At 38.2% G+C, this 26101-nt stretch overlaps 1 protein-coding gene across 1 annotated transcript in view; it reads left to right on the forward strand.

Moving 5' to 3' along the window:
* Positions 1-22163, forward strand: part of cfap251 (cilia and flagella associated protein 251) — a 61497-nt gene extending 39334 nt beyond the window's left edge. Inside the window, exons 15-21 of the mRNA XM_028800874.2 lie at positions 4378-4492; positions 10038-10201; positions 12184-12274; positions 14033-14176; positions 16107-16335; positions 18789-18890; positions 21247-22163. Coding sequence (XP_028656707.1) covers positions 4378-4492; positions 10038-10201; positions 12184-12274; positions 14033-14176; positions 16107-16335; positions 18789-18890; positions 21247-21392 — 991 coding nt within the window. The 3' untranslated portion in view covers positions 21393-22163. The remainder of the gene's footprint in view (positions 1-4377; positions 4493-10037; positions 10202-12183; positions 12275-14032; positions 14177-16106; positions 16336-18788; positions 18891-21246) is intronic.
* Positions 22164-26101: the final 3938 nt, after the last annotated feature.

Consider the following 26101-nt stretch of genomic DNA (forward strand, 5'->3'; position numbering starts at 1 on the left):
TGTGTGTGTGTGTGTATGTGGGGGGGGGGGGTTGAGGATTGTTGTCGCGCGAGCATCTTCTTTCTTTTTGTGTTCCTGTGTCTTGTTGAATCCCCCTGTTTGTGTGTGTCCCGTCCCTTGCTTGTAGGGTCTGTGGGGTGGTTTTGTGTTCTTTTTTTTGTGTTCCATGGGCTTGTTGAATCCCCCTCTTGGTGTGTGTCCCGTCCGGTGCCTGTAGGGGGGGGGGTGCCTTGCTGTTGTGCGCGAGCCTCTTTTTTTTTTTTTTGGGTCTAGTTTCGTGTGCAATGTGTTTCGTGCTTTGCCTGCGTTTCCTCATTTCTCCATTTTTCCTGTGCTTACTCCTTTTTTCTGTGGTCTTGTCCGCCTCTCTCGCCCTCTTTTGTCTGCCTTTCTCGGCTCCTCAGCCGACTCTCGCGGACTCTTTTTGCGCCTGCTCAGTACGTCTTTTTGCAGCTACGGCCCATTGCCGGATGTGCCTGCGTCCATCATCCGGTTTAGCATTCTCGGTTAGTAATATGGATAGTAGCTTAGCTATATTAAAAGAGTACTCCTCCCAAAAATAATATTTTTTTTATACGTTACTTACCCCATGTGGTTTGTAGTGATTGTAAAAATGGTTTGTGTAGAATGAATATAACAAAGTTTCTAACAGAATGAGGGCCAAAGGTGACCAAAGCTGGACAACAGTAAACAATATCAAAACTATCCATGAAAAAAAATGTCATGTTACTTGTGTTGCATAATCTACACATCAGTTTATACAGTCATATGCTTACAACATGCAAAACGCATGTATTTTTCACTAAAATATCGTTTCATTAAATGAAAGTGGTCCACAAACAGGAAGCCCCTTCGCACAGGAACATGTTTTTGAATTGCAGATTTGTTTCTCCCCCTCATTCACGAGTTTAACTTGAAGACGGGACTCTTGACCAGTGAAGTGTGCACTACTTTCATTTTCCGGAGTGAATTATTTCTCAACATTTTAGCAAAAAATACATGCATTTTTCACATTGTGAGCATATGATTTACTGTATGGATTATGTGACTTAATAATGTGAGATTTTTTTCATGGATGTTTTTGAAATTGTTTGCTGTTGTCCAGCATTGCACCCCTGGCTCCTGCTCTATCAGAAACTTTGTTATGTCTGTTCTCCATGAAAACATGAGATTAAGAAATTTTCTTGGCCATCACTACAAACTACATGGAGTAAGTAACATATAATAAAATTCATTTTTGGGTGGAGTATTCCTTTAATATCTTCAGTAAATGAGGTTCTATACTTCATTTAACTAAACTACTTTGATGCAGTAGCACTTCAAAGCAATGCGTATAGAATGTGTTTGTGTTTTCACCTTGAGTTGGTATAGTATGACACAGTCTGGGTGAGTGCTTAAGTGTGTTCTGTGATAGGCTCTCATTTTGTCCATGGTTGGTCTTACTTGTCCTAAGTGCTGCTAGAAAATGCTCCAACTCTCAAGGAGAGGCTCATTAAATAAAAAGTTACATGAAAATATTTTCTTCAAATTTGCCAGAGCACATCTTTATTGCAACTGTGATTACATAATATAAAAATGTACACATCCAATGGCAAATGAATCTTACTTATTATTTGCTTAACAGTGAGTGCCGTTGAATCCATTTTGAATATGCTTCACATTCAAAGGAATATTATGACAAAAAAGTTTTACCTTCCTTTGAGGTCACATGACTGGAAGGGGCAGTCCTCATTTTTCTTACCTCATTCTTACCCCATTGGTACTTCTGATGTCCCTTTTGTTACTAGAGTATCCTGCATTTGTACCCCTCCGGACAAAAAACAAAAAAAATATCAACCAAGTTTGGTGAGATCTATATATGATATCTAATCTAATATTAAAGATTGTTTGAAGGAAAAAATTCACAATAAAGGTTGATTTATACTTCTGCACCCCGGTAGCATACAGTGTAGCTACAGTGTAGCCTGACATGCACCTCCTGAAAAATGTGACTATGTGTCACGTCGATGCAGACCCTGCGCAGACCCCTACAACCTACAACTAGTTAGATTGTTTACTGAAACACATTTATGTTGATTCTCTTCTATTTTGTATTAATATGATGCAGATCGAAAAAAATTGTTGGCAGACAATTTGTGGCAAAAATATCTGCTAACAGCGTTTTGGAATGTGGTGAATGTAGGGAAAAAATTGGAAACTTTTAAGGGACAAATATATTCGCTTAAAGAAGAAAATGTCTAGCAAGAGGAATGGTGATCCTGCCTGCATTTTAATGTTTTTTTTGCTTTTCTTGCATGCTACAAACACCACCATCTAGCGTTTAGGCATGTGCCAGAAGTGTGACACATACAGTTAGGTCCATAAATATTTGGACAGAGACAACTTTTTTTCTAATTTTGGTTCTGTACATTACCACAATGAATTTTAAATGAAACAACTCCGATGCAGTTGAAGTGCAGACGTTCAGCTTTAATTCAGTGGGGTGAACAAAACGATTACATAAAAATGTGAGGCAACTAAAGCATTTTTTTAACACAATCTCTTCATTTCAGGGGCTCAAAAGTAATTGGACAAATTAAATAACTGGAAATAAAATGTTCATTTCTAATACTTGGTTGAAAACCCTTTGCTGGCAATGACAGCCTGAAGTCTTGAACTCATGGACATCACCAGATGCTGAGTTTCCTCCTTTTTAATGCTCTGCCAGGCCTTTACTGCAGCGGCTTTCAGTTGCTGTTTGTTTGTGGGCCTTTCTGTCTGAAGTTTAGTCTTCAACAAGTAAAATGCATGGTCAGTTGGGTTAAGATCAGGTGACTGACTTGGCCATTCAAGAATTTTCCACTTCTTTGCTTTAATAAACTCCTGGGTTGCTTTGGCTGTATGTTTTGGGTCATTGTCCATCTGTATCATGAAATCAATTTGACTGCATTTAGCTGGATTTGAGCAGACAGTATGTCTCTGAACACCTCAGAATTCATTCGGCTGCTTCTGTCCTGTGTCACATCATCAATAAACACTAGTGTCCCAGTGCCACTGGCAGCCATGCACGCCCAAGCCATCACACTGCCTCCACCGTGTTTTACAGGTGATGTGGTATGCTTTGGATAAAGAGCTGTTCCACACCTTCTCCATACTTTTTTCTTGCCATCATTCTGGTAGAGGTTGATCTTGGTTTCATCTGTCCAAAGAATGTTTTTTCCAGAACTGTGCTGGCTTTTTTAGATGTTCTTTAGCAAAGTCCAATCTAGCCTTTCTATTCTTGAGGCTTATGAGTGGCATGTACCTTGCAGTGCACTCTCTGTATTTACTTTCATGCAGTCTTCTGTTTATGGTAGACTTGGAAATCGATACGCCTACCCCCTGGAGAGTGTTGTTCACTTGGTTGGCTGTTGTGAAGGGGTTTCTCTTCACCATGGAAATGATTCTGTGATCATCCACCACTGTTGTCTTCCGTGGACGTCCAGGTCTTTTTGCGTTGCTGAGTTCACCAGTGCTTGCTTTCTTTCTCAGGATGTACCAAACTGTAGATTTTGCCACTCGTAATATTGTAGCAATTTCTCGGATGGGTTTTTTCTGTTTTCGCAGCTTAAGGATGGCTTCTTTCACCTGCATGGAGAGCTACTTTGACCACATGTTATCTGTTCACAGCAAAATCTTCCACATGCAAGCACCACACCTCAAATCAACCCACACCTGCCCATGAAATAGCCTTTGAGTCAATTGTCCAATTACTTTTAAGCCTCTGAAATGAAGGGATTGTGTTAAAAAAATGCTTTAGTTGCCTCACATTTTTATGCAATCGTTTTGTTCACCCCACTGAATTAAAGCTGAAAGTCTGCACTTCAACTGCATTTGAGTTGTTTCATTTGAAATTCATTGTGATAATGTACAGAACCAAAATTAGAAAAAAATTGTCTCTGTCCAAATATTTATGGACCTAACTGTAAATATGTATATAGTGTAAGGTTGTTAAATTAAATCATTTGAATTCATTATATTCATCAACAAAGTTGTCATGTTTTTTATAATTTTTTAATGCTGATTGTTTTATTGTATTTTTTACTATACTTTTGTGTTCTTTGAAATACTGTCTTTTTAAAAATAAAGATTGACAGTTTGTGTGATGTTATTCTCACCTCTCAAAAATATTTTTATAGGGTTGTTTCACAAAAGTATTGTAAGTTTTCACAATAATTATTGCGTTATTTTGCAGTATAGCTTGGATGCTTTTGCAGAACATAGATAAGTCAGTCAATCCTTTAGAACTCCATCCAGGATCCTGTGCCTAGTAATAATGCATGTTTTGCCTGCCAAAGTTGTTCCACACACACAAAATGTGGCATAATGGGTGTAATCCATTCTCTCATTTTTTAACAGAAAAACACAACTGGGACCAACATATGGGTCTCCCATAAAGAAAATGCAAGTCTTGCCAGGCTTCACTGACACCGAGTCCTCTGCCAGCTATCTCGCGTACATCACCAATGACAAGGTGAGCAAGAAAATGTGGGAGTTCTACTATGTAGACTGTTACTATGTATAGGTGGAATGAAGATGGCAAGAAACTGAAGAAATGATTCAAGATTATTTACAGAAGCTTAGAAGATTAAAGTATTTTGCAGCTCAAACATAGTGCTATACTGCTTGCCTTCACTGTCCCATAATTTTTGGGTTTCCATGTTGTAATCTTTCTTATTGAGTGCTGATGGGTTTCACCCAGGAACTTCACTTCTAGTTCCACTATATTGATATTCTCTGGATAACATCTTTCCCTTCTTTTTTTGTTTGTACCCTTTGGTTTAAAGATGTGTTTTATGTAATATCATGCTATAATATATTGTAGTTAAATGCAGTGAGCACGCAGTTAAATGAAGACAGGAACAAAAGACAGAATTAACTCCAGGGAAAAGATACTCTTTCAAAAATGGAGAGAAGGTTCATTTTCTGCAGCCGTTTCTTGCGTGTAGTAGCAAATAATACAGTTTATTTTTTCAGTTGTTTCATTGTACTTTGATAAAAAGAGTTCCACTTATCTGTCAGGTATAGTTTTCTGAAATTATTTCCATTGATTGATTCTATTAGTTTTTCCTTTTTTTTGCTTTCCTGGATATCTTTTGCCACTATTCTATAGTTTATAGGATCACAGCTGGTGACAGTTTCTATGTCACCCGTTAATGTGCACACCTTTGTGTGCCTTGAGGAGTGTGAAGGTGTCACTGTGTTTACTAGTGAGCAGTGGTTCAATAAATAGGAACTTGTCCAGTTTAGTAAATGGAGATAAAGAGGTGCCTTGATTGATCTTTCAGTAATTTTGAAATGAAGGAAGTAGTACAATCGATCGAGGCTGTCACTTTAAAATGAATTCAACAACAGCACAGAGACACAGAGTTAAGGGTAAATTTCGCAAAAGCATTAGAATGTTTTTCTTCACATAGACACTTGCAATAAATTATCAAGTAGTGTGGTGGAGAGTAGAAGTTTAGGGACACTCAAAGCTGACTTGATGTTATTTTGGGGGAGTTAAGTGGATAGGACTGGTGAGCTTTGTTGGGTTGATTTGGTCTGTTCTCATCAAAATGTGTCTAATGTTGTAATTTTTTCACAAGCTAATCTGTCAAGACTTTTACATATGTTTAAAGACTACATTGTTGCATTTGTGACTCTTTACTAAACCATTGCTTTGGTGTGTAGTTGTGGTTTGCGCCTTAATGTTTAAGATATCAAATAATATTGTAGTGAGGTGCCTAATTCCAGTTTCTATAACACTGGTTAAGTGAAGCAAGCTGTTAAGAAGCAGAATTAGGTTCCTGTTTTTTATTTAACTTTTTTGGTACTATATTAATAAAAAAGATACACATGGGTGTGAGACTTTTGGTTTTCTTTAATACCACTTGAATGAGTGGTTTCCCGAGTTTGCCTCCAAGCAATTAATTTAAATCTGAGGTTTTGCTTCTGTTTGTCAGGCTGCTGAGACATTACCACAATAGTTGCCAGATTTCTCGCCCTATGGCTAATGGGAGGATACCCGTTTCACTGAGATGTGTACGCATGAGATAGAATGTGTTGCTACAACTGTTAACTTTTGTCATCAATGACTCAAGATTGCAATATTTATGTCATTGGCATGTTAAATCCTATTCGTAAGCCCAGTGTAATAAATAATCAGTTCATTGTTTTCTAATTAGATTTTTTTTTTCTTCTTTGTGTTGCCTATTCTTTTCTAGTCTCATTGGTCATAAATAACAGCGTAAAAACTTTCAAACTACATTGTAGTGACTCTGATAGCCTTTCTTCGGTTGGGTTATTCATAAAGTGTATTGGCTTTTCACAACAATCAATCCACTTTTCTTAATCACTTAAAAATGTAAAATGATCAGTAGCATGAATAATTTTCTTTTGAGTGCCTGCTGATTCATGACACTAAGTACTATTGTAAAAGCAACTTGATCTTACTGCATTTTGGCTTTAAATGACACAATTCATTTATCATTGAAAAAATTAACAATTAATGTATTATTGAACAATGGAGCAATTTAAAAGAAAACCCGATGCAGCCAGTGGGGCGAGGATTTAAAGTGTCATTGTTACCAGAGCTATTTCATTTCATTATTGAAAGAATCACAGTACAGTGTGCTTTTTGTTACTTATAGCAGCTTTAGAGTTTAAAAAAGTAATTTCCTTGTCATAAATTGTTTTGTTTTAATTTAGATGTCAAAATTCAGAAACTCACACTTATACCACATGGGGTTTTCTAGGGTAGGTTTAAACTTTGACTAGAATGTCTTGACTTACCAGTGCTAACGTAATTTCAGTTCAGTCTTTTTTTTTTTCATTTTAAATTTACAGCCATCATACTTAAAGTTTAATTAAAATTTTTTTGTTGCTAGACTTACTGATTTAGAGATACCTGTATTTAACAAAATATAGTCACAATAAAGTAAAAGTACAACAACACAGCAGACACAAAGCAATGGGGATATGCAATAATCATAATAATAATATAATGTGCTGCGGTGGGCTGGCGCTCTGCCCGGGGTTTGTTTCCTGCCTTGCGCCCTGTGTTGGCTTGGATTGGCTCCAGCAGACCCCCGTGACCCTGTAGTTAGGATATAGCGGGTTGGATAATGGATGGATAATATAATGTGTTCTGTTTCTTCCTTTTGGAAATTTGGAACAAGATGATGCAAAGTCATTAGGGTCGGTTATTGGCCTTCTATTTCCATTGGTCACCAATTTCTTTTCAAGTTGTCCACCCAGTTCATCCTGGGTCTTCCTCTGGTTGACTTGCTTTCTACAAGAGGTCTGAAAAGGTTACACTGTGGAATCTATCATCGCCCATTCCTCTGACGCGTCCAGCCCATCTTAACCAGCATTTTATGACCATAATCAGAGTAGTGTCTCTTTGTATAGTGCTGCATTACTTATTTCCATTCCTTTTGTGCCAAATATACTTCTCAATGTCTTAGTTTGGAATGAGTTAACTTTGGCATAGTCATTGTCAGTGCAAGTCCATGCCTCAGCTCCATGTGGAACTGTTAAGAAGACTGTGGCTCAGTATACTGCTATTTTGGTTTCATGGTTAACACCATTTACATTCCGCAGTGTTTTCTTTCAGTTGGTTTAACCTGAAAGACCCAAGATTAATCCTGCACTCTATTTTCTTTCCCAACAAGCACATTTCATCAATCAGGCTATCTGGATAGATAAAATAAGTCACTCTTTCTACCTCTAAATTCTCTTGACAGTTCTGTCCTTGGTGTTGTTCTATCATTGTTAAGAATAGGAATATACAAAAGAAGTAAATATAGCATCACATTTTAAAAAATTATTAATTAATTAATCAATATAAACTAACATTACAAATATAAAATGTCTCATTGTATGAATATTTATGACTGTTTTTGTGGTCTGCAATTCATTGGCTCCTGCAGTATTCTTATTCTTTCATTTGTCTGGTGGTTGACAGTGATAGTTTGAAGAACTCTGAGAAGAAGGCAAACATGAATTTGAGAGCTGTTAATAAATAGTATAAACAGACTTTGACCATGATTGTCATACATAAACAAAGATAAAGTAATAAGCCCAACTGTAAATAACTGTCATTTTTAGACCCCTGCCTAACAAGGATTATCTAAACCAATTCTTTACAACATTATAAGTAGCAGTTATTATCCCACCATGTAACCTATTTTTCTGTGTTCATTCAATTACTTCTGTTACTTTCTCCACTTTATGGCAAGCCAAATTAACATTTAGAGATATCTCAAAATGAATTTTATGATATCTGGAAATGCATTTTAGATATCTCAAATTGAATTATAGATATCTAAAAATACATCTATTTTAAGATATCTAAAAAGAATTGTATGATATCTCAAACAGATTTCAAGATATCTTGAAGTGATATGCTGTACATTTTCAGATATCTGAAATGCATTTCAAGATATCTTAAATGCAATTTGAGATATCTTGAAATATGTTCATGTGCATTTTGAGATATCTCAAATACATTTCAAGATATCTTAAAATACATCTGCAGGCATTTTGAGATATCTGAAATACATTTTCAGATATCTTAAAATAGCTTTCTGCACATTTCAAGATATCTCAAATACATTTTCAGATATCTTAAAGTAACTTCCTGTGTATTTCAAGATATCTCAAATACATTTTCAGATATCTTAAAATCACTTCCTGTAAAATTTCTTATACTTTCAATGGAACTTCCTGCCTATTTTAAGATATCTTGAAATGCATTTAAGATATCTCGAAATGCACAGGAAGTGATTTTGAGATATCATGAAATGTATTTGAGATATCTTGAAATGTGCAGGAAGTTATTTTAAGATATCTTGAAATGTATTTGAGATATCTTGAAATGTGCAGGAAGTTATTTTAAGATATCTTGAAATGTATTTGAGATATCTTGAAATGTGCAGGAAGTCATTTTAAGATATCTGAAAATGCATTTCAGATATCTGAAAATGAATTTGGGATATCTTAAAATGAGAAGGAAGTTATTTTAAGATATCTCGAAATATAATTTAGATATCTTAAAAAGCATTTAAGATATCTTGAAATTCATTGTTGTTTCAGATATCTGAAATACATTTTTAGATATCTAAAATTAATTTCATGATATCTTAAAATGGGTCTCTGCTCTATTTCAGATATCTAACAATGTATTTCAAGATATCTAAAATTGTATTTCAAGATATCTAAAATGCATTTTAAGATATCTTTAAAAGGACACTCAATTATTTCAAGATATCTCAATAGCACTTTCAGATATCTACAATACAATTTAAGATATCTCAAATACATTTCCAGATATCTCAAAACAGCTTCCTGTCCATTTTCAGATATCTCAAATACATTTTCAGATATCTCAACATCACTTCCTGCTCATTTCAAGATATCTCAAATACATTTTAAGATATCTTATAATAAACAAGAAGTCCCATTGAAATAATAGGCAGTTTTACAGGAAATGATTTTGAGATATCTTGAAATGCATTTAAGATATCTTAAAAAGCATGAAAGGTCAATTTAAGATATCTGAAAATTCATTTGAGATATCTTGAAATACAGACACAATTATTTTGAGATATCTTGAAATGCATTTGAGATATCCTGAAATGTATCGCAGATATCTTAAAATGTAAAGGAAAGTATTTTAAGATATCTCAAAGCGAGTTTCAGATATCTTAAAAAGTAAATTACATTTTAAGATATCCGAAATTCATTTTGAGATATCTCTAAATGTTAATTTGGCTTGCCATACCACTTGCTTGAAATCTTACTTAGCCTCAAAGTGTTCATACTAAGCTAGACATTTGTCACTTTCAGCAACTCTGGACTGTAGGATATGCTTCCTTCAGTCATACTAAAGTTTCTCACAAAGGAATCTCTAGAAAATAGTAAAAAAAAAAAAAAAAACAATATTAGCCGGAATCAAACTCAGCAATCTGTACATTGTTGTCTGTTTAAAATCTGTTTTTATGAGTAACACTTATAATTGAGCTCTTATTTTTCAGATTGGACTCCAGATCTTACCAGTAGATGGGAATCCCCACAGATCGTCTGCCCTTATTTGTCATGCTGAAGGAGTCTCTTCATTTACCTGTTCCTGTGATGGAAAATACATATTTACAGCTGGAGGAGAAGACTGCATTGTTTATCTTTGGGAAACAAACTTGAAGTGGGTCCATACAGATGAAAATTAAACTGAATGAGCTTACTGTACTTGTACTATTCAATTTCTTGTCATATATTAGTAGCAAATGGCTTTTATTGATTGCAAAAACCTCCTCCTACTACGCCCTTCATGAAAGTTATGTTAGCGTTACTTCTGATTTAATTCATAGAGTAATGTCTGTCTGTCTGTCTATCTATCTATCTCTATAAAGGTGGTATTCCTTTTAAAGGATAAAGTTGGTTAGGGTTTAGTAAAAGTACTACTTTACTTAAGAAGGATTTTGGGAAATAGTTGTTAGTTAAAAACAATTTTAAAATGAAGTTAACAAAGTACTTAAAATTAGCATTTTTGGAAAGCTCACCCCCGTTTGACAGTCACTTTTGAAAGTGTTTGAAGAGGGTAGAGAACCCAAAGAAAAACATATTTTTATAGCTCTTTTATTGCTGTTTGTTTTATTAAAGTGAACATAATCTAATGAAACAGTCAGAAATGTGTGATGTTAACAGTGGTGTCCCTCAGAAGTCAATGTGGTGGCTTTTGCTATTTTTAATATACAAAAACGGTCTGGAAAAGAACAGAAACAACAATCAAGGTAAATTTGCTGATGATGCCAAGCTTGGTGGGAGGGCAGATGATCTAGAATCTGTTGAATCATTGCAGAGGGATTTGGACAGCATTCAGGCTTGGGCAGATTTGTGACACATGAAATATACTGTAAGGAAATGTAAAGTATTGCATATAGGAAGTGAAAATGTTAGGTTTCAATACATTTATGAGAAGGATTTAGGAATCATAGTGGACTTGTCATTATCAACTGCCAGTGTTCAGAAGCCATTAAGAAGGCTAACAGAATGTCAGGTTATTTAGCGCCTTGATGTGTAGAGTACAAGTCACAGTAGATTCTGCTCAAGCTTTATAACACACTGGTGAGGCCTCATCTGGAGTACTGGGTGCAGTTTGGGTCTCCGGGCTATAAAAAAAAAAAAACATAAAGAACGACTAGGCTGATTCCAGGTCTACAGAATATGAGTTATGAGGAAAGACAGAAGGAGTTAATCATTTCAAGTTTAAGTAAAAGAACAATAAGATTTGACATGACTCAAGTGTTTAAAATTATTTTGTGAATTAGTACAGTATGTCAAGAATGTTACTTTAAAATGAGTCCATCAAGAACATGAGACCACAGTTGAAAATGTGTTAAGGGCAGATTTCACACAATCATTAGGAAGTTTTTCTTCACACGGAGAAGCATAGAATAAGTTACCAAGTAGGTGGTAGACAGTAGGACTTTAGAGACATTCAAATCTTGACTTGAGGTTATTTTGGAGGAATTAGGTGAATCAGATTGCCAGACTTTGTTGGGCTGAGTGGCCTCCTTTCGTTCAAACTTTTTCTAAGGTGTTAATGGAAAAAAAAAGGAATTTACTTAATACATAAATTATGAGTCCTTAAATTAGCTTTTGAAAGTTCTGATGGGCTTCAAAATTTCTACGTTGAACAATATTTTCCTTAATTCATTTAATTAATTAGCTCCAAAAAAACAGTACAAGGTTGATGGAGGGTTCATTCACACATTCATTCTCATTTCCATCAGGCCTGTTTAGAGTAAATAACTAATGTAACTTTGAGATATGAGAGGAGACTAGAATGAAACCCTTACGGAATTACAAATTCCATGCAGGCCATGTTTGTGTTGACATTTGAACCCAGAACTTGAGAGCTTTTATACAGTAGAACTGAGCATTTGAGCACCATGCTGCCTTTAAAAAAAATGGGTTTCTTACTCAGTCAATTTAAATAGCTTTACGTACAGAATAATATGATTTCAGGTTTGAAATATGCTGCAGTATCTTACTACCATTAGTTACATAAGTGGTTAATGATATGAGTGGACTCTGCTTTAAGTGTTTATATTTTTAATATAACATACACAGCAGTATATTTGTACTGTACACCTATGTATTTACCTTGTGTTTGTTCCACAGTGCTCTTGAAGCTGCAGCCACCCTTGGGGGAAAAGACCTTGACCCATTCTATGAGCTCATAAATGGAGGAAGAGATGGAGAGCTTTTCCGGGTAAGGTGGTAAACAGTCAAATAAAACATTGGCTTATTTATCATTAATCACACTTTTTGTAGTCATACTACTAATACATAGTTCACACGGATACATTTGAAAACTCCATTTTCAAGTCAGAAGTGTTTCTTATTTATGAGACTCACTATTCCTGATCACATATTCATGACCATTCCACCTTTGACATCACTCCACTCCACACAGAGCTAGGGTGGTGCTCACACTTTAAAGTTGTCCCACAGAGGATGCAAAGTCTCCGCTTCTTTACTGTCAGTTAGGTTCATATCTACGTAGGCTCATCAGGTGTTCATTTTCTGTATCATGTGTTCATTGTCTGTATTTAACTTCATACCCTTTTTAACTTCATGTCTGCCCTTTTTGAATTTAGTTGCTTATTATTGTTCTCTTTCCTGAATGTTGGCCCAAGCACATTCCCACATTTTGGCCAAATCTGCTAAGTGTTTAGATCATATGCTGGTCATTTTTAGCTCGCAATACAGGTAGTCCCCAGGTTACGGACATCCGACCTACAAGATACGAACGGGGCCGTAGCTGCGACTCATGCGCCTCAGTAACTGCTGCTCCATCATCTTCGGCCTGCGGACGCTGCAAGTGGTGGCTGGACGGGGGCAATTTCGGTGCGAGCGCAGTGTAGTGTCCCTCGGGTGGCTCCCGGCTGCAAGCGGTTTCACTGCCCGCCCACCACACATGGCTGCCCCGTTCGTTCTAGGTGCGCGGCTGGTAATGCTGCAAGCGGTGGTCCGGTTGTGGCTGAACGGGGCGGTGGGGGGTAGCATTGTAGTGTGCCTCAGATAGCTGCGTGTTGAATGGGGGCGGTGGTGTTGCGTATGCTGCAGGCAGCATACTGTAGTGGAGGTGACTGTGAGGTGGGCTGGTGATGAACCTCCCCTCGCTGCCCCCATTCATTCTCAATAGCAAGCCTGCTTGTACTGTTACGCACATAGCAGGAAGTTGTCTCTTGTCAGTACAGGGTGGTCCAGATCTAATTATGCAGATCCAGATCATCTGCATGACTTTGATTTATGCAGGGACGATTCCTGTTCGGCGTGAAGACGATTCTTCATGTTGTCAGTTCGCACACTTCTCGATGGTCCGAGATTTTTCGGGTGATTTTCTTTGTAATAAACTGAATAAGTTATAGCGTAATGAAAATTGCATAATTAGATCTGGACCACCCCATACATCAGACGTGTTGACGACTGGTGCCTTCCTGCTATGATAGCTGTACAGTGCTGTGCAGAAGAGCTCATTTTAACCTTTTGTCTTCACCCTTCTACAATGTCTCTGAAACACAAATTTGATGCAAATGCTGGTGATATAGTAAAGAAGAAAAAAACCATCACCATTGAAAATAAAGTAGAAATAATAAAAAGGTCAGAAAGAGGTGAAACTCCATCATTCATTGGCAGAGCACTTGGTTACAGTCGGTCAACAATAGCATTTGTTAAAATAATGCACTTGTTCCGACTTACATACAATTTCAAATTAAGTACAAACCTACAGTCTCTATCTCGTACGTTACCCGGGGATTGCCTGTAATCCTCCAGCATTCTGTATGCCTGTAACACCAGTATTTAAATAACTCTTCAAATTTTTAATATATCAAAATGAAGATTCAAATTTTAGTATAGATGACACAGAGCTTTAGCCTTGTATTTTTTTTTTTTCTATCACTGTATCTTTGAAAATAAGAATATGTTGTGTTAAATCTCCATCTTTGTTTTCCTATCCCACCAGGAGCTTGAGGATTACTTTTATTACTGCCAGATACGTTGTCAAGGTATTGACTGCATGGAGCCCCGGCAGGTGTCTACAACAATCCCCCTCTCGGAAGTTCCCTTTGTGATGAGAGCGCTCGGTTTTTACCCAACAGAACAAGAGGTGTGTCCTCCTAACTGCAAATGTACACTAAAAAAATGACCTTTTGGTTAATAGTACAAATGTAATTATTTGGACTGGCTGCATAGAAAAAAATTGTGTTATATTAGGATTTCTTAGTCTGAAGTGTTTATCCATTACTATTTATACTTTAAACCTAATATTGAGAACTGTTTTTTACACACTGCAAAAAATGCGTTGGCAAAAACTAGACAAAAAAAACTTTAAACGGGAATTATTTTGCTTTTATTTCGCAAAAAAAAAAAATCTGCCAATGGGGTAAGCAAAATTTACTTGACAAGATTTCTTAAAGTAAGCTAAATAATCATAAATACAAATTTTTTGATAATTTATTAATTCTTACAATAAGGAAAATTAGATTTAACGTCATGATATAAATACTTTTGCACTTGCTTAGATTTCATTTTTTGTGGTGCATAATTATTTGGTTTATAAATATAATATATATATAATCAGGACATCTTATAAGAAAGCAGTGTATGTCACCAGTCAGTCATTTTCTAACTCACTAAGTCCTAAACAGGGTCGCTGGGGGTGCCAGAGCCTATCCCAGCTAGCATAGGGTGCAAAGACAGAGCGCCAGTCCTTCACGGGGCAAGCACACACACACTCACAGGACAAACACACATTAGGGTCAATTTCATCCATCCATCCATTGTCCAACCCGCTGAATCCGAACACAGGGTCATGGGGGTCTTCTGGAGCCAATCCCAGCCAACACAGGGCACAAGGCAGGAACCAATCCCGGGCAGGGTGCCAACCCACCGCAGGACACACACAAACACACCCACACACCAAGCACACACTAGGGCCAATTTAGAATCGCCAGTCCACCTAACCTGCATGTCTTTGGACTGTGGGAGGAAACCGGAGCGCCCGGAGGAAACCCACGCAGACACGGGGAGAACATGCAAACTCCACGCAGGGAGGACCCGGGAAGCGAACCCGGGTCCCCAGGTCTCCCAACTGCGAGGCAGCAGCGCTACCCACTGCGCCACCGTGCCGCCTAGGGTCAATTTAATGTCACTAATCCACCTAACCTGCATGTCTTTGGACTGTGGGAGCAAACCGGAGCACCAGGAGGAAATCCACGCAGACACAATGAGAACATGCAAGCTGCATGCAGGGAGGACCCTAGATGCGAACCCCAGTTTCCTTACTGCAAGGCAGCGGCTGTACCACTGGGCCACCATGCCTGCTCTAGTAGTGTATGTTCAAGGATTTAGTTCTTTGCACAGGAGACTAAAGTTTGGGCACACACACTAAAACTGTATCTATTAAGACAGACAGAGAGGTCAATTGATGTAACAAACTTTCGTTATAGTCATGTGCTGGATTATAATCTGTAGTTCTTTAACAACATTGTGCTTTTACCATCAGAATTAGGTGCCAGTCTGTTGCAGGGCATACTCACTCCCACAGCCACACATACTCACACAAATTAAACTCTGAACCCTACATACGATTCAGATCCAGGAACAAATTAGATGCCTATAAAATAAAAAAGTGCCTCTAAAAAGTATTCATCTCCTTGTAAGTTTTCATGTTTTAGGGTCATACAATGTTGACTCACAGTGGATTTATTTTGGCTTTTTGACTCTTTAATGTAAACATGAAAACAGAACTCTGCAAAGTGGTCTAAATTAATTACAAAATCATTAAAAGAAAAAAAAAACTTTCTATAGGCACTTTATACTGTGCAGAAAAATTGATTTATACAAGTCACTGAATTCATCAAATTGAATTATCAAAGACACAAGAATAAGATTTTCATTCCACAAATGGTATAATCCTTTACGATGTAAGAAAAAAAAAAACAAGATTAAACAAATATATCATAGCAGCAAAAACTAAGAGATAAGAAAACTTAAGCAGAAACTTGGAAAAACCCATTGACATTTTTATTTTGCAGATTGATGACATGCAAAATGAGGTCAAGTTTAGTGAGTATGTGAATACTGGGAAATATGTAACCGAGGTTGACATTGGGGAGTTTTTAAAGCTCTTCATAAACCATCGACCTGCCTTTGGCATTTCAAGATATGAAGTACAGAAAGCATTTGAATTCCTTGGCTATGATCAAGAGAATGGCGAACATTTGATTAACCGGAAGGAGCTGTTGCAGCTGCTGCAGAGCAGGGGTAAGTCTTGTTACTTTGTGTCCCCACATTCCTAAGAGAAAATTTTTTAAACGTATTAATCAGTTGTACATCCTGAGGGACAATATAAAGGGGGATATTCAGCCACTGGGCTGATTCCGGTCACCCTGCCGTTGTCTCATAAAGGACTGCAGGCTTTCAGTAATCCTGTCTGACCACATTTGAGTAGATGCTCAACAGTACTTATATCATCCCATTCTTGCTCTTCATGAGTAAGATCTTCTTGGCAGATAACCAACAATCAATGTCAAACGTTTGGAAAGTCCAAATCTTTGTGAAGTTTTTAAATATCATATTAATCACTGTCAGGATTGTGCAAATAATATCATATACTGATCCTGTAAAGAGTCCCAGCTGGGAAACCCATAGTTCTTCTGGGTGACTTCAACGCCCATGAGGGTAATAATGGTAAAACCTGGAGCAGTATTTTGTTATTGGACTTCTGTACTAGGCATGGTTTCTCCATAACAAACACCATGTTCAAACATAAGGTGGCTCATAAGTGTACTTGGTACCAAAGCACCTTAGGCCAAAAGATCTATGATCAATTTTATAATTATATTGTCAGATTTGAGGCCTATGTTCTGGACACTTTGGTGAAGAGAGGGACAGAGTTGTCAACTGATCACCACCTGGTAGTGAGTTGGGTCAAATGGTGAGACAGGTGACTGGACAAACCTGGAAAGCCCAAGCGAGTAGTGAGGGTGGACTAGGAACATCTGGAGAAGGCCCCTGTCCAGAAGATTTTTAATTCCCACCTCTGAAAGAGCTTTACTCACTTCCCGCGGTGAGGCTGGGTAAATAGAGTCTGAATGGACCTTGTTTAAACCCTCTGTTGTGGAAGCAGCTTCAAAAAGCTGTGGTCTGAATGCCATAGGAGCCTCTTGAGGTGACAACCCAAGGACCCAATGGTGGACACCAAAGGTGAGGATTGCCATCAGGCTGAAGAAGGTCTTTCATGTTGGGTTAGCATGGGTGACTCTTAAAGCAGGAAGAGTTACCAACAGGTCAAAAAGGCTGTGCTTGGTGGTCAAGGAAGTAGAAACCTAGAGGCGTTCAGAGAGACCATGGAAAGTGACTGTCTCTGCCTCTCACCTCTACAGCTGTCCAAAATGACTTTATGAAAGCATTTTATTTTGACTTAATTATAACTTAGTCTGAACAGGCACATTTTTAAATGCTTTTACAGTCTGATTTAGTATTTCACTGACAATTTAGTTTAATTTAGATTACATTAGATTAGATTAGGTTGGTTTAGAATGGTTTAGATTAGATTAGATAATCATTATTATTCCCAACAGGAAATTTAGATGCATGCAACAGTAGAAATTTAAGAAATAAAGATACAGACGCACAGGACAAATAATTCAGCCAATCAATAGATAGATAAATAAATAATAAATGTATATTATGCAGAAAATGAAAATTAAAGAGTAGAGATTTTAGTCTGAGATGTCAGGAGGAAGCGCTGAATTAGCTGATAGCAATGGGCAGAAAAGATCCCCAGAGGTGCTTCTTAGCACACGGCTAAAAGTGATTAGAAGACAACACCTTTTGCAGCAAATGGAGGGGATTTTTCATGATGGCATGCAGTTTTGCCACCATCCTCTTTTCCACATAAGCTTCCAGTATGTCCAGGGTTAGCCTTGTTATGCACAGGCTTCCCTGATAGGTTTGTCAATCAACATATGTCTTTTGAACAAAGTTGCTTCCCCAGGAGACCACACTGTAGAACAATACACTGGCTACAATGGACTGGTAGAACATTTCCATCAGCTTGCTGCACATATCAAAAGACCTGAGTCTCCTTAGCACAATCAGTCTTCCCTGACCCTTCTTGTACAGCGCTACTGTGTGGTCAGACCAGCCCAGTTTGTTGTTCATGTGAACCCCCGGGTACTTCCACGTCCTTCCCCTGAATGGTGACTGGTCTGAGAGGCTCTTTGGCACACACTACCTGTCCACCACTCTCTTTAAGCATGAACTGAGCATTGTTGGAGCCTCATGAGCCTGGGAAGATTGTTCCAAAAAGCACAAATCACAAAACCAAAGTAGTGCTAACCAAGAGTTGCATAATGAGTCTTGGGAGGAGTAGGAAGTCCACTTTGAGAAAATCCCATGTGTTTCACAGGTTGATATGATAACAATACGATATTTGGAAAGGAGCCCAGCTGAGGCAACATGTGTGCACTGCATGGACTATGATGCACATACTGTAAATTGATTTTTATTCTGTGTTATTTCCCTGTTTCCAGCATTTCATTTGTATTTCTAATCTTTGCCTTAGCACTTTTGAGCTTCTTCTATAAAAAATACATTTAAGTAAACCATATAAGCAAAGTTTTTTTCCTCCAACGGAGTGAATAAAAATATCATTGTAGAGTAACTACTTAAAGCTTTAAAATGTTTCTTAACATTTTTTTTTTGTTTCCAAGGTGAGCACTTGACTGAGGAAGATCTAGCAGAATATTTCTCAACACTTTTAGGACTAAACCCAGAAGGAGGAAGATTTGAACCAGGCTATGTTGATATAGAAGGTACCATGTAGCGTCTTTTGTGCTGTTAGCCCATTCTATCAGTATCTACCCATCTATCACTGAATACAAATCAAAGTCAAGTCAAAGTGAACTTTATTGTCATCTCAACCATATACAAGTATACAGATAGACGAAATTGCGAAGCTCAGGGTCCACAGTGTAACAACATGACGTGCAAATAATAATTTTAAAATAGAATTAAAATTTAAATTAAAATGAAAACACAAACAAGACAAGACATTGTGCAAAGACAAGACAAAGACAAAGAAGTAGCAGCAATATTGATGTGTAAGATATGTAATATAATAAATAAATAATAAATCCAGGGACAATGCATTTAAACATTATAATCGTCTAGTGACATCAACAGCCAAGGTGTAGGTGCAAAAGTGACTGTCCTTTTATTATGAAATAGTGTTTAAAAAGTACAGTGCATTACATTCATCTTCCATAAATGAATAATCCATAAAATCAGTGAAACGTGAGAAGTTAAAATATCCAATAAATTAATATTCCATTAAAATGAAGTTGAAATTCAACAGGAAACAGACCTTTAAAAACTCACAAGCCCAGTTGCATCCCTCTAAATCTGACATTTCTCCAGCTCATCCTATTTGCACGTCACAGTGTGAGGAGATGTCAACCAGCAGGTACGGACAACCCTTTGCTCCTGGCCCCTGTCCCCGCCGCCAGTCCCATGATGTCCCATGGTGCACGTCGAAGTCCAACTCCCCCTGCCATTCCCCGGCCTTGCAGTGGAGTCTTCCAGGATTATTTTTGTGCTGCTCCTGCTCCCTAGCTGCTCAGCAGGAGCAACTCTCACCCCCTCTTGAGTGCCAGCCACACGTGCCATCCCCACACGCTTCCACCCTGTCTTGTACCGGCTCTCTCTCGCTCCTGCTCTTCTCTCCATCCTTTAACATCTGTCTCTCTTCTTGTTTTTTCTTCTCCGTTGTTTCCTTCCTTTTCCCTATTCCCTCTCTGCCATGCAGGATTCTTATATTACCTTGATTGGGGACAGTTGTGACCCTGTGCCTACTCACCTGACCCACACTCGCACTGTATGTGTGATCAGCCAGGCACCCCAACCATCCCCGGTGTGCCGTCATCTTGCCTGTTCCAAACCCGCACACTCTCGGGCACTATTATTTATTTAAAGTTTGAACAACACCACAGACCATTTATCACAATCCATGAAGAAAATCTGCTTGAGAGTGAATGCAGCTTCAGACTGGGGAAACGGTTCACCTGTCAGCATGACAGTGGCCTAAAGCATACAGCCTAGACAATGCTGGATTTGCTTCAGGACAAGTCTCTGACTGTCCCTGAGTGGCCTAGCCAAAGCCCAGATTTAATCCCCATAGAACATCTGTGGAGAGACCTGAAGATGGCAGTATACAGATGCTTCCTGTCTGATCTAATGGGGCTTGAGAAGATCTGCCAGGAAATATACCCAAATCCAGGTGCACAAAGCTTGTAGAAACTTACCAAAAAAGACTTGAAACTGTAATTGCTGCCACAAAGTTCTTCTACAAAGTTCTGAATTAAGATTCTGAATACTTACATGAATAAGAAATTTTAGTTTTTGATTTTTAATAAATATGTTATTTAGATTATTTAGTGCAGCTTCCTGGGCAAAAGTGGCAACTTTATCCTTTTAAAATGAAATCTACAACAGAATAAAGTTTGCCGAAAGTGAAAGGGTCCAGATACTTTTTGAATCCACTGTATGCGCATTGCTGTGTTTCTCAGTTTTATTTGTCTTTTAATGGTGGCCAAAGTGAATCAGTTCAAAAATATGAATGCATGGATGGATGAATAATCAAATGTAGAGGAGTTCACAGCAGCTATCCATTCGTACCTTACAGTACTTGAGCCCCACATTCAGTATCAATGTTGACTGCTCTCTGTGCAGAGCTTTTATGGTCTCCCTTTTTTCCTTCCATGATTATATAGACTAAAGAAATTCTTTTATGTTAACCAACATCTCTAAATTACCAAATGTAGGTGTAGCTGTTCTGTGTGACAAACAGTGAACTGGCATCACAAAAGCTGCCATATACTCTCCATGCTGTGATAAAGACCAACTCATGATCCTTTTATGGAATTGTGTTATGGAATGGAAGTGGTTGGTGTTTCTAAACTTGCTTGGATTTAAGAATAATGTTGGGTTAAAAATGCAGTCTTACTGTTGAAAGGTAAATCACTGCTTCACAGTTACAGGCTGCTGTTAATTTCAGGATTCAGCAACAGTTTTACATTTTGTTTCAGTCTCTTTTTTAGAATAATGTCTTTTAAATTTATGTTAAATGGTCCAGAAATGTTTGACTTACTTCCATCTTCATCTGATTTGCAGATTCTGAAGCTTTATTAGAAAGTGAGATTCCAGACGAAATCACGGCAGACATGTTTACGGCTGACATTCTAGGTTTGCCGGTTTATGTCATCGAGCCTGAGACTTCTGAGGAACAACTGACAGATCGGGACTCGTCGCTGTCATAGCAGAAAGGGCAGGATGTTTGGCCTTATACTGTAGTTGTGTAAAGAGGGTATGGATTTGGAAACACTTGTGCTCTTTTCATTTCTGAAGTGTGCTACAATTCATTTTGTATATACTTTTCTTTGAAGCTTTGTCAAATGTTTGTTGTAATATTTAAAAAACGATTTTAAATAAGACACAATGCTTCTTTTTAAGAGTTGTCATTAACAAATGTGAGGAGGAAGGAAAACATAACTAGCAGAATTTAGCAAGTCCATCTTCCAGCTTCTCCTATGTTGACTTGGTTTTCTTGATCAGATTGAATATCCGAGTTCAGAATTGCATAGCACTACACCATGGATTGTCGTTGTCTCTCGGGGCTTTGTCTCCAGTTACATGACTGACTGTGGCTCTTTCACCGTGTGGATTTAGGCTCACTGGTGCCTCTAAATTATCTTAGTGGGAATATTTACAGTGTGCAGGGATGGAAATGATTCTTGTCTGTCACCTTTACAAGTCAGGATATGCACTGCCACTTCTAAACACCATATCACAAAAAAGTGGATGGATAGATAAATAGACTTGGAGATTACAGAATACACAAAAATGGTTGAGGACTGCTGATATGGCATGAACTTGGGGAAAATACACTGATCACTAATCTTTACTTTTGCATATAATTTCTAGAGGATGCCTGGTATTTCTAAGAATTCTGAGGCACAATAAATAATTACATGACACTCCTCCAGTGTGTTGTAGTGAAAGAGAACAGTTTTTTACTTATATATACAGTATATATATATATATATATATATATATATATATATATATATATATATATATATATATGGAAGAGAAGGTCTGTGATACGGTTTGCATATTTGCAGCTGGAGATCCACAAAGGGAGAAAAAATGCATCACGTATCATAAAGTAGTTTTTATTCCTGAGCTTTCAACCCCTACCAGGGGTCTTCATCAGAGGATAATGCTTAGACTTACAAGAATCAAAGGCAATATATAGCAACACATTAAGTGGGGGGTAGGGGAGGTGACTAAGTCAGTATGGTCGAGGGGGGGGGGGGGGTATTGGGTGTACAGTTTATTTATTATGTACATGTTCTTCTTAAGTTAGCATATGCTGGATTTATGTCCAAGTGTCTGTTGATGGCGTTTTCATTTGATAGCCAAGACTCGGCCAACTCTCTGGCACTTTTAGTACTGGCCTTAAATTTTTCTTTTACATTGTCCCAGTTGAATGTGTGTCCTGTTGATTTAGTATGTGCATAGATCAATGATAGTGCGTCCTTTCTTCTGATGGCGTTGCAATGTTCCTGTACACGTGTTGAGATTCTTTTTGAAGTTTGTCCTATGTATACCACTGAGCAAGAATTGCATGGGATACTATAAACTGCGTTTCGTGTTTCTGCTGTCGATTTCTTGTTTTTGGCATTAAAGAGGACTGTGCATAGATTGTTCGTGGGTTTGTGTGCTATTCTGACGCCCCCACTTGGTCAGGATGCACGCTGTGCCTTCTGACACATTGTGGTGATAAGGGAGTGAGTGCCAGATGGGGTGGGAGTTCTGATTTAAGTCAATTGTTTGCTGATTTATTTGGTGACTCCTGTGTAAGCTACGATTGATGAATGTTTTTGAGTATCCGTTTGAGGTGAAAAGGTGGAAGAGATAGCGTCTCTCATTAATTTGAGATGCCAAATAAATCAGCAAACAATTGACTTAAATCAGAACCCCCCACCAGTGTATCATAGAGCCCAGCAACTATCTAAATGGGAATGGCAACAGGAAACAAACCCAGGCTAAGGGTTATATCACAAGATATCATGTCCAATCAAGTGACTCATTGAAACCAATGGGGTGTAATGTATGTAACAGAAAAGTCCAATGTGCTTTCCTATGTAACAACAGGTTGTCAAAGTTATCCTGAAGGTGGGCCGGGGTGGGGATTTACAATTTAAGGACGGTAAACCTGAGGTCTGAAACCTTCTTATACAATGCCACTGTATTGTCAGATCAGTCCAGTTTGTTGTTTATGTGAATCAACGGATTAACTCTGCACCCACTTCCAAGTCCTCCCCCTGACTGGTGACTGGTCTCAGAGGCTCTTTGGCATGCCAGAAGTCCATCACCAATCCCTTTCCTTTGCGGATGTAGAGTTGCTGATGTTTCTCCCTGCACCACAAGGCAAAGTCCTCCACAACCTTCCTGTTTTCTGCCTCATCTCAGTTATTGATTGCAGCTTGTGATGGATGAGTTATCTGAAAATGACTGGCAAGTGCTGGTGTTGAACAGCATGTCTGTTGTGTAGAGGGTAAACCGAAAAGGAGACAGGACAGTTCCCTGACCTACTCCAGTGTTACGCACCACCATTTCTGACACACACAGTCTCTCAGCTTCACAGACTGCTGTTTGTTGGTGTGTAGTCCATGATCTAGGAAATTGTGGGGGCACCAAGATGCTAAGCCTGGAGCTTTTTCTCCAGTTTTTGGGGTAGAATGGTGTTAAGGGCACTGGAAAAATCAAAGAACATTATCCTGACTATGGTACCAGCTTTGTCCAAGTAGGAGCAGGCTCTGTGGAGCATGGATATGAGAGAATCCTCCACACCTGTATGTGTCTGATGATGTGCATATAAATATCTGCAATTTGCCTAACATTCAAAGGTTTTGGAACACCTCAGTTTTTCCAGTTTTTCTTCAAATTTAATCAGTTGGAATGCAATGAATGACCTAAAATGGTGAAGAGGCAAGCAGTAAATTGCCAGAGCTTTAAATTTAAAGTTTAAATTAGCAAAAACTAAAAAAAAAACAAGAAATTTCTGAATTTTACAAATGGACCTTCTTCAGAGAACAACTGATAGGTTACAACTTGCTGATGTTCTGTAGCAATTAAAAGTAACCAAAGCCTTGAAAGTTGAAGCAAACAATTTGCACAGGTGTCCCAACCTCTGTTGATTACTTAAAAACCCTCTGGCTGTCTTAAAGCAGATTTGGAGCAGACTGTGTTACTACACCCTCTATATAAACTATTTAAAAACTATATATTATAGCCAAAAGTTTGTGTTTACCTGATCACCACACTTACAGTATATGAGCTTGTTGGACATCCCATTTTGAAATCATGGATGTTAATATGGAGTTGTCCCTCCATACCACAACCCCTACCTTTGCAGCTATAACAGCTTTCCAGAAGATTTTGGACTATGTCTGAAAATTTTGTGGCAATTGAGCCAAAACATTATTTCAAAGATCAGGTACTGATTTCGGAACAAGTAGACTTGGCTCACAATCAGCATTCCAGTTCATCCCAAATGTGTTCAATAGAGCTAAGGTCAGGGCTGTGTGCAGGCCACTCGAGTTCCTCCATATCTTTGTAATGCTGAAACAGAAAAGGGCCTTCCACAAAGTGTTGTCACCAAGTTGTCTAAAATGCCTTTCTATACTGGAGTATTAACAGTATCCTTCACTGGAACAAGGGAATGAGCCCAAACCCTGAAAAAACAGCCCCAGGCCATTATGCCTTCTCCACCAAACTCCATAGTAGGCACTATGAGGTCCTAAAAGTAGTGTCTCTTGGCATTCACCAAACCCAGATTCATCAGTCACACTGACAGATAGTAAAGTGGTATTCATCACTCCAGAGCACATTTCCACTGCTCCAGAGCCCAAAGATGATATACTTTACACCACTCTGGCCTGTGCTTGACTTTACGCTTGTATGCAACTGCTTGGCTATGATAACTCATTTCATGAAGCTCCCAACACACAGTTCTTGTGCTGTTGTTGCTTCCAGATGCAGTTTGTGAGTGTTGCAACACACAGTAGGGGATTTTTACACAAAATGTAACTCTGTGAGTCTGTGTGGTCTACCACTTCATGGCTGAGCTGCTGTTGCTCCTCGACGCTTCCTTTTCACAATCATAGCATTTACAGGTGACCAGGGTAAATGAGCAGAGCAGGAATTTCACATACTGAATTATGTCAAAGGTGGCATCCTATAACAGTGCCACATTTAAAGTCACTGAACTCTTAAGTACATTCCCATTTAAGCACCTTGAGCATGGGTCTCTCTATTTTCTCAGAGAGACACTTTCACGTCCCGCAACACTTTGTGCCAAGAGATTTAACCACACCCGGGGCCGGAAATAAAAGACAAAGAGTTGATGACAAAGTAGAATGTCGTAAAGAATTCAAAAATGTTGGCGCAGTACACATGCAGAGCAGGTTAGAGATAATGGAAAGACGAAAATTCAGAAGTCTCAAAAAAAGGATAGTAAACATTGCATTAGTGCAAACAAATGAAAATTATTACACGGTGAAATAACGGAACAATGAAAAGAGATCGAATATATTGTTTGAATTTAAACTTTAATTTGCAGACTTGTAGATCGTCTAATTTGTGTTGCCATCAGGGGAAAGTAGTATTTCTTCCCAATGAAGAGGCGTATCCGTGAGAATTAAAAGATTTGTTGTTTGGTGAACGTGAAATCCACATACGTGAGCGGCAGAGACGCGAAGTTGCTGGCGTGTAGCGCAGGCGAGGAGGTTGGCGAGCAAAGCAAGCAGGGGGCGAGGCCCCCTAGTTTATTATTATTATTATTATCTAATGCTAATGTTCATCCATGAAGACTGCATGGCTCTGCGCTGATTTTATGAACATGTTAAGAATGAAACACCTGAACTCAATAATTTGAAGGGGTGTCCACCTATGTTTGGCC

The sequence above is a fragment of the Erpetoichthys calabaricus genome, chromosome 4, assembly GCF_900747795.2.
Source record: "Erpetoichthys calabaricus chromosome 4, fErpCal1.3, whole genome shotgun sequence".
Lineage (NCBI taxonomy): Eukaryota > Metazoa > Chordata > Cladistia > Polypteriformes > Polypteridae > Erpetoichthys > Erpetoichthys calabaricus.